Source organism: Phoca vitulina, unplaced genomic scaffold (genome assembly GCF_004348235.1).
Source record: "Phoca vitulina isolate PV1807 unplaced genomic scaffold, GSC_HSeal_1.0 scaffold2, whole genome shotgun sequence".
Taxonomy (NCBI): Eukaryota; Metazoa; Chordata; class Mammalia; order Carnivora; family Phocidae; genus Phoca; species Phoca vitulina.
In genome coordinates, this window is record NW_022589705.1 from 100,191,132 (window position 1) to 100,206,716 (window position 15,585).

Consider the following 15,585-nt stretch of genomic DNA (forward strand, 5'->3'; position numbering starts at 1 on the left):
TGATGTGGTGTGTGTGTCACAGTCTGGGAAACTCAGGTCCCACTGCTCACTAAATAATCTCACGAACCATTCCCAGGGGGTTGGGCTGCCTGACTCCTGGCTGGGTGCAGGGCTCACAGTGCCATCTGGGCGTGCTTGCCCCTTGGCTTCCCTCTGGATGGCTCCCTTGGCCTCCTTTCCATCTGGCCTGCTCAGCAGCCCCAGCAGAGAAAGAGCCTCTTTTCCTAGGGTGGCCACAAGTCCTGGATCCAGACCTCACACCATCCTGGAAGGATGATGGCAAACTGTCCAAAACCCTGAGCTCTGAGAGGATGAGACCGCACAGCCTTGTGAATGCATCTGAAGGTGTTTCTAGTCTGCTTGTGTTTTCATCTGATTCCATCTTCTGCCATTAACGTTTTATAAGTTCATCTCTCTTTGGGTACTGTAAACTCTCTTAACTTTTATTTATTTATTTATTTTTAGAGATTTTTATTTATTTATTATTTGACAGAGAGATTGGCAGCGAGAGAGGGAACACAAGCAGGGGGAGTGGGAGAGGGAGAAGCAGGCTTCCTGCAGAGCAGGGAGCCCGATGCGGGGCCTGATCCCAGGACCCTGGGACCATGACCTGAGCCGAAGGCAGACGCTTAACGACTGAGCCACCCAGGCGCCTATTTATTTATTTATTTATTTAAGGGTGGGGGGAGGGAGAGAATCCCCAGCAGGCTCCACGCCCAGCACAGAGCCTGACACAGGGCTCAATCCCACGACCCTGAGATCTCAACCTGAGCCGAAATCTAGAGTCAGAGACACTTAACTGACTGAGCTCCCCAGGTGCCCCTAAGCTCTCCTAACTCTTAAGAAAACCCTTCTTAGGCATTTCCTCACTCTCACATCTTCGAGTTCCTTCATCACGTCTTTTTTTCCCTTTTTACCACACTCCTTGAACAGTGTGCTCTCACCCTGTGCTCTCCCGCTACTGTACGCGCCGCAGAGTGGGGCAGGTGGCTTTCCCCGTAGCTCTGGGCTCGCTCCCCCCCGGGGCAGGAGCTGCAGCGGATGCTGTGCAAGCACTTGCCTGGTGGGCACCCGCAGTGGGGCCTTGTGTCTCTGACTCCAACTTCGACTTAGCCAGAGCGCCCAACCTGGTGCCCTGCTGCGCTCTAGGGGTGGGCTGGCCTAAACCAACACCATGTGCTCACTGTTGAAATTTGGGGAAATAACTTTAAATTCGCTTCCTTTGTGTTTTGAACCTATGATCTCACCCAGAACGATGATGTTTCTAAAGAGTTGAGAGAGTTCCATTGCGTGCTGATGTGTTCCTGTTGCTGGATGTCTGGATGGTTTCCAGTTTGTCAGTAGTGTGGACATTCTTGTGGGTGAATGGCCCCTCAAGCTCACAGCCATTTTCTTGGGATAAATCACCTTAGCTGGGCCTTCTGGTCTTGGGGCAGGGGTGCCACACGAGTCACTCTTCTACCCACATTGGTACTCTTGGCTTTGCTCTGTCTGGATTAGTAGCTTCTCCAAACTCAGAAGTAAATATATTTGTTTCTCTAGCAAGAAATTCCCAACCAAGCAACATGCTCTGTCAGGATGTCCTGCCTCTGTCCTCCAGGCCTCAGCTGATAGCACTCCCTGATCTCCCCCCTGGTCCTTGACCCAAGCACCTGCTGTCTGCACTGCCTATTTCAAGCCTCCTGTCTCTGGACTGTGGTAGCCTTGTCCCTGCACCAGGCTGTCCCCAGCATGTCCTGACACTGTCATCCATGGTCTCAGTGAGGTGCATAGGGACACCCTCATGCCAGTGCATCTCCAGACTCGGCACCCATGCTTGTCGGGGTCTGTTTTCCCAGCCCCTCTGTAGGTTCCCAAAAGACAGCAGCACCACTGGCTGGCCCCTGTGTGGCACACCCCCGACCCCGGGGCAGACCCCACATACACACACACCGGGTGGGGGGCCGTCTTCACCTGAGGTAACCCCACGTACACACACACGTACACGTGTCTGCACAGACACAGCCCTCCCAGGTAGTTTATTCATTTTTCAGTAACAAAGATGGTAACTGCCACCGATTCTTCCAGACTTCTTGAGTGCACATCCCCAGTTACTGGGGCGACTGCAGCTCATCAGAGAACCCAGTGCTAATTAAGCCACTGCGAGAACTGAGCCATGTATTTCTGATTTCAGAGCCCACATTCTTTTTTCTTTCTTTCTCTGTTTTTTTTTTTGAAAGAGCGCATGAAAGCGAGAATGGGGGGAGGGGCAGCCGGAGAATCTCAGGCTGACTCGCCACCCAGCACAGAGCCCTCTATCCTGAGATCATGACCTGAGCCAAAATCAGGAGTCCGCTGCTGTAACCTCCTGAGCCACCCAGGCGCCCCTCAAAGGCCACATTCTGAAGCCACTGACTGCGTCCAGCCCGCTGGCTCCTGTGAGGCTGTGCTGGTCTCGGAGCGTATGGAGCGCGGTCAGGCCCTTCTGGAGGCTGGCCCGGTGCATCCGCCGTTCTCACAGGCCCCGTGACCCCGTGTCAGTGCTGGCGGGCCCCAGCCCAGTGCTCTTGAACATTGATGTGCAGCACTTGTCCGTTAGTGCCATTTACAAGGTGGTTTCTACGCTTTCTGTCTGGAAGAAAAAAACTTACAAAAATATAGTATCTAGGGGCACCTGGGTGGCTCAGTCGGTGAAGCTTCTGCCTTCGGCTCAGGTCATGATCTCAGGGTCCTGGGATCGAGCCCCACATCGGGCTCTCCACTCTGTGGTGAGTCTGCTTCTCCCTCTCCCTCTGTGATCTCTCTTGCTTTCACTCCCTCTCAAATAAAGTCTTTAAAATATATATATATATAGTATCTAAAAAGATGTGGATACATATAAAATATCTACCTAGTTATTGTTTTGTTTTGTTCTGTTTTTCTAAGGATATCCCTTTATTTTTATTTATAAGATTTTATTTATTGAGAGAGTGAGTGGGGAGAGGGGCAGAGGGAGAGGGAGAAGCAGGCTCCCCGCTGAGCAGGGAGCCTGGATCCTAGGACCCCGGGTTCATGACCTGAGCTGAAGGCAGATACTTAGCTGACTGAGCCACCCAGGTGCCCCCTGGTTACTGTTTTTTGTCTCTCAATGTACAAAATATGAAGAGGACCAAGAAATGAGTTACAAGATTGTGAGCAGGCAGCCCTGACTTTCATTAAAAGTAATATTTGTGTATGTATTTTGGAAGCTCCAACTATGGAAAGTTAGGGAATGAATGTGGAAGGCCGCCCTCCCTAACAGTGCCTCCCGCCTCCCTCCACATGAACACTGTCCAGCAGGGCTTTAGGACCTAGAGAGGGGAGACTGCCCTGCTCCCCCCTTCACCTGATGGGTCTTAGTGTCCACAACCTGCGTGGTGCACGAGGTGGACAGAGGCCATCTTGGAGGTCATGTTTCTTTGGGCCATTGACCTAGGTGTGTCCTGCCTGGCCCTCCGGCACCAGCTGGAGTCTCCACGACTCTCTTCTCCTGCCTTCCCTGCACCCCTGAGTCAGACAGGCTTGAGGCTATGATGGTGCAGTGTGAGGGTCAGTGGAGGGCCCGCTGGGTACCTGGCAGGATGGGGTTGGACAGTCAGCACTGGTTTCTGTGGGAAGGAGGGAGGTGTGAGCTGACTGGAGTAATGTCAGATGCACCAGGAAGCAAATGCTGTTCTTGGAGAGGAACTTGGGCCGGAGCTTCAGCAGTAAGAGAGACCAGGACCTGGGGGTCCACAGAGCGGGTGGGGGCCACGGGTTAGGTGCATAGTGTGGATTCGGTATCAGGTGATCTCAGCACAGGCCACTCCTCACCTAGCTGGGCATTGATTCACCCCTGGGCTCCCTAGTGTCCCTGTGGATGGACGTGACCTGGGCTCTAGGAAGTGCTTGACCATACATCCTTTTCTAGGCACATAGATAATATTTAAAAATCGTCATCTCTAAGTATTTTGGTAATATTTCTTAGATAAATGCTTTGTTTTCCCTGTATTCTTTTTTTTTTTTTTTAATGTTTTATTTATTCATGAGAGTCAGACAGAGAGAGAGAGGCAGAGGCAGAGGGAGAAGCAGGCTCCCCACCTAGCAGGGAGCCCGATGCAGGACTCGATCCCAGGACCCCAGGATCACAACCTGAGCCGAAGGCAGACGCTTAACCATCTGAGCCACCCAGGCGCCCCTTCCCTGTATTCTTATACTTTCCATACCAAAACCCTTCTGTGGTTTTCTTCCTTGTGTGTATTTTGTTTTTTATTACCCTGTTTTGCACAGCGTTGTATGTAGCTCTGGTGTGGACCAGGAAGAAAGGTGTCGGGGCCGATCTGTCAGGGGCATCCCGTCCTCGCAAGAGAGGCAGTGTTGCTGCCCCTTCGGTTGGATGCCTGGCCAGCCCACCCACTGGGCACACTCCTTCTGGGGATAGATTGGTTTACCCTGCATTTCCAGTTCTTAGGGTCACTTACAGTGGAACAAAATTACAAACCGTGATAAACAGAGCTAATTAAGTAGAAATTGTAATGTATAGGTACTGCAAAATCGGTTTTTTGTTTTACCTTTCCTCATACCAAGAGTTGCTCAAGGTTAGGGATCTCAGTATGTCCCGCCCAATGTCCCAGCCTTGGCTCCACACGCTCGGCAGGGTGGGTGCCCAGGCAGCACACGCCTGTTCCCATGCCACCTGGACTACTGTAGCGTCTTAGAGAAAACACATCCACTGCTCCGCTTGGCACCCCAGTCCCAGCCCTGACCGTGCCTTCCTGGAGGGCTCGGGAGGCCTCTGCAGACCACCCTCTCCCCTTCCTCCCTCACGCGTGCACACTCTCTCTCCCCGCTGGAGTGTGAGCTCCGGGAGGGAATGAAGCGCTCCTCTGATCACGGATATGTTCCACGCGCCGGGGTGCGTTGTGGGATGAGTGGGTGTGTGAACGGGAAGGGAACCTCTGTCCCCACATGTGGGTAAGACGAGCAGAGATGGAGTGTGTTCCTTACACCTGCGCAGTGTTTGCCAGTGTGCAGGACGGGTTGCTCACCGCTTCCCGTTTGTCCTGGGGTGCACGCCTCCTGGCCTGTGGGCTGCGCTGCTTCCTTTATTCATCACTGCGTGTGAGGCCGGGGCCAGGGTTGCTGATAAGGCAGTGGTCTTCACCTACATGTGGGACTTCGAGGTGTAGTCATTCCGCCAGTGTGTTTTTCTATTTACAGGACCTTAGAATCGGGGTGGGATGGGGTGGGATGGGGCTTGCATATCGGGGTCATCATCTGTGTCTGTTTTCCAGGTTACCTGTCCTGCTGCCGCTTCCTGGATGACAATCAGATCGTCACCAGCTCTGGGGACACCACCTGGTGAGCATCTGAGCGCCGTGCCTTTCATACACTGCTCGCCTTAGATGTGTAGGAAATAAGATTTTTGACACTAATTAGGCCATCTTTTATCAGTTTGAAGTGGCCGTGAGGCATCAAACACTAGTGCGTGAGTGATGAGTGAGTTCATTTTACTCTACAGATTTTAAAGCTCAAAGTTTAATTTTGAACAAGGAAGAACTGACTCATAGACGTTGAAGCTGCAGCTGCACGAGAAATGCCTGCTTTTCTTTCCCTGCACACACTCCCTGGCTGGGTGACACTCAGCAGCCCCCTGGGGGAGCGGGTGTGCTTGCGTTCGCCTCAGTAGAGCGCCGTGCCACGTGGACCCAGCAGGGCTCAGAAGGAGCAGGGGTCACGATTGCAAGTGGATTGTGTCAGACTTCTCCTGAGTTTGAGCTGTTCTCTTACTTAGAGTTAGAAGCCCACTTACACAATCTCTAGAACGTTTTCATTTGTGGCACCAGGGCGTACAGTTTAAATGATCAGATAGGTGGGTTGGTTGGTTGGTTTTGGGTGCAGAACATATTTTTAATAGTTTCGTGTTTAAAAGAGTAAGCCATCTGCTGAGGCTAGAGGTTTGACTTAAGGTTTTCTATATTGTTTTGTTTGGTTCAGATAGGTATTTTATGAGTCATTTTAGACTTAAACTGTCCTGGGGGCTTTTCTGGTCTTCGAGGCACGATGTGGTAGAGTGCCCTGTGCCCGGGCCTGACTCCCATGTCCAGCTTGTCCTGGTCTACAAGGCGTCCTTTTTGTATAAACTGTGTAAGTTCACAAAAGACGTATATTCTAGATTGTCAATTTTGGGAAGAATTTCTTTATTAGAAGATATTTTTTAAAGCTTTTTCATTTATGAATAAGTGTTTTTCGGAGTCCTGGGCACACCTTATTTCCTCCCTGTAGTCCCCCAGGCCCCAAGCAAGGAAGCCCTGCCCAGTGTAGGTGTAAATGGTGTGACTGGATTTGCGCCTGAGCCAGATTTCCTGGGGGGCTGGGATGAACTGAGCAGTTTTCAGTGTTGACGCCTCCTAGAGTCTGAAGCACAGAAACAGCATGTGCCCCACTGTAGCTCTGTCCGCATCTTACTTGACACCCGTCAGTAGCCGCTCACGCTGACACCGCGGGGCACCAAACTCAGGGCTGCCCCTTGGCGCACTCGCCACTCTCCCACGTGTGGCTCCGGGGGAGGGCCGTGGGGCCTCAGCCTTGCTTTGAGCCATTTGTTTACCTGGTGTTGTCTCGGTGTCCTAGCCTCTGGCCTTGTCATGCCAGAGGCCACGGAGCCGGCAGCAGTAGACTCACGTTCTCTGCCTCATCTGGGACACCTCCAGGAGCTCCCTGCAGCTCCTGCGAACCCACTCAGAGTGCAGGTCACTGGCTTCATCTGTGTTGGTGTCTGAGTTGGCGTAGAGATAACGGTTATTCCGAAGCCCGTGGCACATTCTCATTTGTATTTTGTTTGTTTGCTTTGTTTCCCTTCCAAACACAGTCACATTACAAAAGTTAGAATTGTCAGGCAAAAAAGCGCAGAGGTTTGCTATGGTCCTAGATGGTTTGAAGGACAGTCACCTGACTGTTGCCTGACAAAGTGAGGTGACTGCTTGTCGTGTGTTCCTGCTGCAGTGCTCTGTGGGACATCGAGACCGGCCAGCAGACGACCACATTCACTGGACACACTGGGGATGTTATGAGCCTTTCTCTTGCTCCCGACACCAGACTGTTTGTTTCTGGTGCTTGTGATGCTTCAGCCAAACTCTGGGATGTGCGAGAAGGGATGTGCCGGCAAACTTTCACCGGCCACGAGTCCGACATCAATGCCATCTGCGTGAGTAGGGGGTGAAGATGTGGGTCGGGGGCCTTTGCCAGCCATCAGCAAGTTAGATTACTTCTTGTGTGCTGCAGAACACATCAAGTTTTAAAATGTGTTCAGGGTTGGATGTTCTGTCTTTGTATGCAACTATAACCTATTTCACAAAAACTCCTGTCGAAAACCTAGCTGTGGTGCAGTCTGTGCTCGTGACACCAGCTCATTCTGTGCTAACTGTTCACCTCACAGACCTCGGGGATGGGCCTGTTGTGCGCAGGCGCCTGCTCCCAGCCCCGGGGCAAGCCAGGGATTGGGACCGGCTTCCCTCCAGCTGAGGGGCAGTGGGGCGGCGGCTGAGCCAGTCAGCACAGCCCCTTCGGAGCAGGAGGCCGAGGCTGAGCTGGGAGCCCCTCCCTGTGGCTGGGGCGCAGCCAACGAAAGGAGCCTTCCCTTTGCCTCGTCACCCTGACGTGAGGGGCTCTTGCGAGAAGATGTGAAGGGTGGTATCTGGTTGGTTGGGGCTGGGGGTCCCTTCTTCATGAGGCTTGTCTGGCTGCTGGCGGCCCTCAGGGGTGACCGTACTCTTCCTGGTCCCCTGGAAAACAGTCATGAAATGAAGTCTACTCTGGGGACGACGCGGCTGTGGCTGCCCAGGTACCGATGCCCTCAGGTCAGGGTGCCCAGGTGGCTGCCTCTCCGACCCGGTGGCTGCCCGAGCCCAGCCCCTGCTGACCTTTCCTTCCTGTGGCAGCGGCAGCCCTGCTGTCGGGCAGTCCCGTTTCCAGTACTTCTCTGTGCATTTGCATATTCTCTTCATTTGCTTTCTAGTTCTTTCCAAACGGCAACGCATTTGCCACTGGCTCGGATGATGCCACCTGCAGGCTGTTCGACCTTCGTGCGGACCAGGAGCTCATGACTTACTCCCATGACAACATCATCTGCGGGATCACCTCGGTGTCTTTCTCCAAGAGTGGGCGCCTCCTCCTCGCAGGGTACGATGACTTCAACTGCAACGTGTGGGATGCACTCAAGGCCGACAGGGCAGGTAGGTGTTTGCTGGGCCTTCCTGGGCCTCCTGGTGTTCAGGTAACACTTTTGAGGATGGACATGATGCACCGAGGCTGAAATGTTTAGGTTTGTGCCCGTCATGCCACTAAGAAACATGTGCTGTGCCTGAGTACACCTGCCTGCCCCGCGGCATGGCCCGGCGGAGGGATGGGGGACAGGCCAGGGCGTCCGTACTCGGGCTCAGGGCACACGGGCTTCCTTAGCACCAGAAGCTCTCCTTGCACGCACCGTGTGAGGTGCACATGGACAGCTGCAGTGGGCAGGACAGGGTGAACTGCTGGGTCTTCAAGGCCCTCGCCTTGCTTTCTCTCCCCTCTGGGTGTACGTGGTGGAACTGTGTCATCTAAGTGTGGAGCACAGGCTTGGGCAGGTGTGCCTAGTGAAGTATAAAGTCTGAAGTTCACATCGAAGGCAAGGGTGTGGTTGTCAAGTGCATTAAAACACAGCTTGGGGGCGCCTGGGTGGCTCAGTTGGTTAAGCGACTGCCTTCAGCTCAGGTCATGATCCTGGAGTCCCGGGATCGAGTCCCGCATCGGGCTCCTTGCTCGGCAGGGAGTCTGCTTCTCCCTCTGACCCTCCTCCCTCTCATGCTCTCCCTCAAATAAATAAAAAATAAAATGAAATTTAAAAAAAACACAGCTGTGCAGGGGCATTTGGCTGGCTCACTGGGTGAAGCATGTGACTCTTGCTCTTGGGGTTGTTAGTTCGAGCCCCACATTGGGTGTAGACATTGCTTAAAAATAAAAAATATATATATATATATTATATTTTTAAGATTTATTTATTTTAGAGAGAGCACGAGCAGGGGGAGGGGACGGGGGAGAGAGAGAGAAGCGGACTTACCCACAAAGTGCGGAGGCAGACATGGGGCTCAATTTCACCACCCTGAGATCGTGACCTGAGCCAAAACCAAGAGTCAGATGCTTAACTGCCTGAGCCACCCAGGCACCCCAAAAATAAAATCTTAAAAAATAATAATAAAACACAACTTGTACAAAAGATGAGAAACTTCCTGTATTAAACACAGACAGGCAACTGAATTGAATTGACATTTTCAGAATCTTTCAACTCTGTACCTTGGCAGGGGGAAGAACAGAGCATGACTGGGGGTCTCCTGGGGTTCTTTCCTTGACCTCCCACTTTCCGATGGATCTTTTCCCGCCCTGGGCTGAGCTCCCCTCCTGCTCTCCCTGCTCCCTCTCGCAGGCCCCCTGCCCCCATTGCCTCTGCCCCGACAGTTCCCCGGTCACAGTGCCACAGCAGAGAACACTGTTCCGTCCAGCTGAGACTCTCTCTTTACTCAGCTGTGACACTAAGGAGTATAGAAAAGGGACAGAAGTTCTCTGAAATTAGCCATCAGACTCTTCCTGATAATTATCCAAGCACAGATGCTGGGTGTCAACAGGGGGCTTTTGTCTCACTGTGGGTTCAGCGTGGGGTTACCGTGTGACATCCCATTGGCCCTCCCCCTCTTGCATCTGTCACCAGCCCTCTGTGTTTTGTGCCCTGTGCTAGGCTTTAGGGATTATAAACAAATGAAAAACAGCCCACAGCCTTATACTCTTGGGTTGTAATTGCCCTGCGATTGGGATGGTTGGATTTTTTTTTTTTTTTTTAAGATTTATTTATTTTATTTTATTTTATTTTTTTTTTTTTTTAAAGATTTTATTTATTTATTTGAGAGAGAGAGAATGAGAGACAGAGAGCATGAGACGGAGGAGGGTCAGAGGGAGAAGCAGACTCCCTGCTGAGCAGGGAGCCTGATGCGGGACTCGATCCTGGGACTCCAGGATCATGACCTGAGCCGAAGGCAGTCGCTTAACCAACTGAGCCACCCAGGCGCCCCCTGATTTATTTATTTTAGAGAGAGAGTGCACTAGTGGGAGAGGGAGAGGGAGAAAGAGTCTTAAGCAGACTCCACACTGAGCGGGGAGCCCGACACAGGGTTCGATCTCATGACCCTGCGATGATGACCTGAGTGGAAAAAAAGATTCAGATGCTCAACTGACTGAGCCCCCCAGGCACCCCTTATTGAAGCTTCTTACCATCATGAGTATACTCAAGAGTTGGTGCAAGAGACCCTGAGTTATCCACTGTGTGTTTTGTGCCTTTTTATCATGTCTGTTCCTAGTCATCATGCTGTCTTAGTATCTGTACCAGGTGCTCCAGTGTATCTTTATTTTGTTTGAATGCTTCCCCCGCTGTAGGTGCCTTCACATTGTTTTTAAGAGAGGAGTGTATTGAGCTTTACTCGCCTTGGTGGAGCGTGGCTTCTCTTCCTCCTGGTGTCCTTTCCTGCCAGGGAGGCGTTGCGGGGGCTGGGCCTCATCATTTAGGGCCTTCTTCCGCGCGTGGTCCTGCACCCAGCCCTGCAGAGCATCAGCACGTCACTGCTAGGTGGGGCACCTCTGGGTCCCGGAGTGACTGGGCTCTTATCTGCTCTCAGGTGTCTTGGCTGGGCATGACAACCGCGTTAGCTGCCTGGGGGTGACTGACGATGGGATGGCCGTGGCGACAGGGTCCTGGGATAGCTTCCTCAAGATCTGGAACTAACGCCGACAGGTAACACAACAGCCCAGGCGCCCTCCCTGCACACACCTCTGTGTATTTCTCACAGCACAGAGGAGTTCACAGTTGCTAGATTAATTTTGATGTTGAGTTGATTTGGAATTATGGTGAGGTGAGCATTGCATCCACCTGAAACAACACACCCTCGGCGACAGACGGGAGGGGCAGGATGAAGAGCAGTAGCACTGACTTTAGATGTTCTCTTTTTTACATTTCTTTAAACTCTGTTTAAAGCAGCAGCTGGACGTTGTGGCGACTGGAAGCCCATTCCAACCTTGAAGCGTTGCAGTGATAGCATTTCCAATCCACCCCTACTAACGTGGACGCCCTGCACCCCCTCAGAACTTCAAAAGGGCAAGACCTTTTCCTTCACTTATTGCTGAAACCAAGAGCACAATTCTCATGAAGAGAAGAATCTCTGTGCTGTAAACTCAAACAAATTGTGCATTCCTCCCGGGACCATTGTCTTTGTTTTCTTTTTTGTCTTGAGTGAATTTAAAAGGAAATACTATAATAAACGTGCTAACCAGAAGGTAAACTTGAGTGTAATTGCGAGGCAGACACACCTTTTCACTAGTTCATTTGAATTTTAGGTCAGTGACCCTATTTTGTGCTGTTCATGCAAAACAAGTTGAGGATTTTATCTTGTAATCAGTTCTAAATTTCAGGTTGTGTTTGTAACAGAATTCTGCAAACATTCATATTTCCTTTTTAAAATATATTCCTTTACGTTCAGTAGTTACAGAGGAAGAGGGTCTGGTGCAGCCTCTCTGAAATTGTTAATGATGTAAATTGAGTCCCTTGTTTTTTATTTTTTGTCTCGTGTCACATAATTGTTACGCACAAACACGGCATAGAAAGGAAGATGCTAATAAGGAAAGGAACCAAGCACATGCTGTGGATGGTCTTGAATGCGTGATGAATAGTAAACTCAGATTAGGCACCTGCTCCCCCGACCCGTCCTCCCTACCTTCTCAATTCAGTTCTTAATCTCACCTTGGGTTTCCTTGTGAAGTCGGAGGGACGTTCGTAATAATAGCCTAACACTACCCTGCGCCCCACCCCCCAGCCGTCAGGAACCTCTGTTTTCCAGAGAGGCGCCCGTCCTGTGCTTGGATAGTCAGTCAATTATTTGTGTATGAAACCATGTACAAATCAATGTTTTGAAAATAATGATCTCAAACTTTCTAAGTTAAATTTTAAAAAATTTGATCGTTTGCCATATTGGGTGGGTTTACTCTTAGAATCGCATGCTGTAGAAATGCTCAAAAGCGCATATAGGACTCAGTCCTTAGATGTTCTTTTTCTTTTAAGAAATAACCTCTTTACAGTGTAACCACTGCGGCTCTGTCCGCTCACGTCTGCAGTGTCGGGGGCAGGGCAGCCCGCAGGCTTCACGCTTGGGCAGCGGGATCAGTCACTCTTTCTTTCTTTCTTTCAAAAAAAAAAAAAAAGTCCTGTTCCAAATGATCACTGTTGGATTTGGGGGTGGGGGTGGGGGGCAGGGAATGGAGACCCTGGCCTGTGTCCGCCGCGGAGGCAGACCGCCATCTAACACGCAGACCTCCCGGGTCCCGCGGGAGGCCGGCGTCCAGCAGCAGCGGCTGCCTCCCCGCGCCCTGGCCCCCTCCCGCAGCAGTGGTGGCTTCTCTCTGTCCTGTTTTCTGCAGCAGCCTGTACAGAACTTCGCTGTGACACGCGGTAGGCCTGGATCTGGCAGAGAGAATAAACACGAGCCCTCCTTCCTTCCCATCGACACCTCTGTAGAGCTCTCTGCACCCTGTGCCCCTCACTGTTTGTATTTAATTTTAAAGTCAGTGTATTGCAAGGAGGCTGGATGCAAGATAGATACTATATTAAACTGTACTGTTATTTAAGATGTAATAAAGCAGTTTGACATGAGGGACTTTGGTGTGGCTGCTTATTTGCCAGGCTGTTTGGGTTCCTGACGACAGCCATCGTCCCCCGGCTGCCCTACTCGGTGAGGTCGGCCTGATCTGGTCATGTGGGCAGTGCCGTGGCTGCCCGCTTCTCTGCCAGGTCTTTGGTCCCCATCACCAAGAGTCCATGAAAGGAGGGTCTGCTGGGTCCCAGCAGTTCTGCCACCACCCAGGCTTGCCCCCCCCCCACCTCTCAGGCCACTGCCCAGGGTGCATGGACTGTCCCCAGTGGCCCTCCCTCCGGTCTCTTGTCTTCCCCTGAGCCCCTTGCTTCCTCTTCCCTCTATAAGATGTCTGAGGACATTACTCCTGCTGACTGAGTGGTTTTTATCTCAAGTCTGGATAAAAACTGCAGCATGGAAGAAAAATAAGCATCTCCCACCAAAACGTGAGAAGTCAGAACGGGCACACTCCCAAAGGACGTCCACCGGGGCGGGCCCGTTCCTTCCTTACTCTACACGGTTGTCAGACGTAACTTGGTAGTTTTCGTGGGTTAAATGCTGGTACTTTTTCATAAATAAGTGAAGACTGCTCTCCACGGGAAGTACTCCCACCTGAGGCTCTGTTCTCCAATTATCAGCAAGATGGAGCAGCGGGGGCCTCCTGTGGGTTTCTGCGAGGACCAGGGGTGCTGTCTCCTCAGAGACTGGCAGCCTGAATGGTGAGTTTGCCTGGCTTCGGCCTCCTCCCCCACGGCTCCCTGAAAGACACTGCCCGTTGTCTTAGAAGAAAATGCCAGAGAGCATCCGAGGTGCCCCTGGGGCTGGCAGCCGGAGTCCTCGGGAGGGATGTTCTGGGATCAGAAAGCAGGTGGCTAGCCGGCCCAGGGGCACACCCTGGGATGGGCACAAGGTGGCCACGGGGTAAAATGGGTAGTCCTCGATGCCTACCTGTCCCTATCTCCTTCAGTGCCCCAGCCTGGCACCCAGCATGCCCCCTGCTCCCTGACCCCAGGGCACAGAGTGGCCCTTTGCTGGCTCTGAGATTACTGTCCCACTTTCTCAGCAAAGCAGTCCCTGCAAACAGGCATCAGCCGGGGCATCTAGCAAGGAGCCCGCGCTGCCAGGGCAGAATGCTGGTTTTCAACCTTCAGGCACAAAACAATCTTGTGCGGACTGAGCGGACCCTTTAGCACTTGGCCTGAGCTGCTTGGGCAGTCCCGGGAAGTGAGCTCTTGCTCTGTGCCACGCGTCCCCTCCAGGGTGCCCACCCTGCTCCTTCCACTCCTCCAGTCTCCCCTGCAACCACTGCCCCTCCTGGTTCTAGTCATGGCCCTGCCCTTGGGGGCACACCTGTTGAAGGTGCGCTGTCCAAGTTCACAGAGCCCTTGGAGGGTGGACTCCAACTGGGGCCTCTCTCTGACTTCTAGGGCCCTGTCCCCACCATGCCCACAGTGTTGTGCCCCAAGTGGATACTGGGGTCTCCTGCTGCCTCCCATAGCCCCTGACCCTCAACCTGGCCCCACCGGCCTTGGGGGCTGCCCAGAGGGGTGTGCTGTCCAGGCAGGGTCTCTCCTCTAACTAGCACTCCGTCTACCCCCACCGCTGCCTGCTCCGTGAGTCCAGTCAAAGCCCTCTCTGGAGCCAAGCCCAGGCTGTACCCCTCGTGTCCTCACTGCAGGTTACTTGGCCTGTCTGTGCCCCGGATTCCCCGAGTGAAAACCGCAGACAACAAAAGCACCTGCTTCCTAGAGGCCTCGTGAGAATTCCTTGAGCCCCCTGTATGCAGGTGCCAGACCCCACCCGCCCAAGGCCGGCACTGCCTCTGGCCCACAGGGGCTCCTCCCAGCTGCCGGCAGGGCATGCCCCCCTTCACTGACCACCCTGCTGAGAAGCTTACAGTCCACTCAAAGTTCTTGTTCCCTGCTGAACTGTGTGCATGGCACTTCACAGGCCTGCAGGAAGAGGGGCTGCTCCACTCCACCCCCCAAAACCACTCTAAACAGGACAGCGCCACATTGGCAATTCCAGACACTGGGCTCTGGGGAGGAATGGCCATGCAGGAGGGGCTGGACTTGTCCCACGCGTGCTGGCTGGAGGCCTGAGGCTGGGGGTGGACAAGGTGACCTCTGCATACCCCAAGACACGCCCCTCCTCCACAGGGAGCCTTGGTCCCTCCCTGCCACCCCTGTCACCCAGGCTCCTGGCCACTTCCCCTTTTGAATACCGGGCAGCCTCTGTTCCCCCCCCCCCAACCCCTGCCAGGCACAGTTGAGGCGAACTTCCCTGTGAGCTGGGAGCAGGACTGTGAGGAGAAAGCCCTCCACCCTGGAGCCGCCACCCCCGCCCCCGACTGCACTCAAAATCCAGGACCACCCACCCTACCTGAATGAGTCCAGCTCTGAGCGGGCAGCCTATGTGGCTCTACCTTCCATGGCCCAGACTTCCTTCTCCCACCACCTACCCCACCCACTCTGCTGTCCCCCATCATTCAATCCTCAGAAGAGGGTGCATCTAGGTTTTAGGGGTCTGAGGCTTCAGTAAAACCGGAGTCACAAGTCACGTTTCAGAAAAATGCAAAGAAACAAACACTAGTGCTGGGAAAGGTTACCTGAGAGCCTCTGAGGCAGAACGCCCAACCTCAGCCCAGCCCAAACTAGCCTGCCTGGCATCCATCCCCACCCCCACACTGGCCTTTGTCCCTGCTGTTGGCCCTTCCCTCTCCCCAGCAGGTCTGGCTTATTCCTACTCCGCCTTTGGACCCAGCCCAAATAAAACTTCTAGGAACCTTCCGGATGCCCTAAGGAACCCCTCCCAGCACTGACTTCCGTTATTGCTGGTCAGCCCTTGAGGGGGCTGGGTGGGACCAGGGCCTGCTGGGAGAAATTGCACAGTCTGGTCAGCG

The 15,585-nt window shown here is 53.0% G+C and overlaps 1 protein-coding gene across 3 annotated transcripts in view; it reads left to right on the forward strand.

Moving 5' to 3' along the window:
* The window catches only part of GNB1 (G protein subunit beta 1), a 95,937-nt gene extending 83,234 nt beyond the window's left edge, over window positions 1-12,703 (forward strand). For 2 of the 3 annotated variants that reach the window (XM_032395399.1, XM_032395405.1), the window contains 5 exons: window positions 5,271-5,337; window positions 6,982-7,183; window positions 7,994-8,210; window positions 10,680-10,795; window positions 11,039-12,703. In XM_032395399.1, the coding sequence (XP_032251290.1) occupies window positions 5,271-5,337; window positions 6,982-7,183; window positions 7,994-8,210; window positions 10,680-10,786 (593 nt within the window). In that variant the 3' untranslated portion in view covers window positions 10,787-10,795; window positions 11,039-12,703. Of the gene's footprint in view, window positions 1-5,270; window positions 5,338-6,981; window positions 7,184-7,993; window positions 8,211-10,679; window positions 10,796-11,035 lie in introns of all 3 variants that reach the window. The other variant, XM_032395413.1, reaches the window with a different exon arrangement.
* The last annotated feature ends 2,882 nt before the right edge of the window (window positions 12,704-15,585 follow it).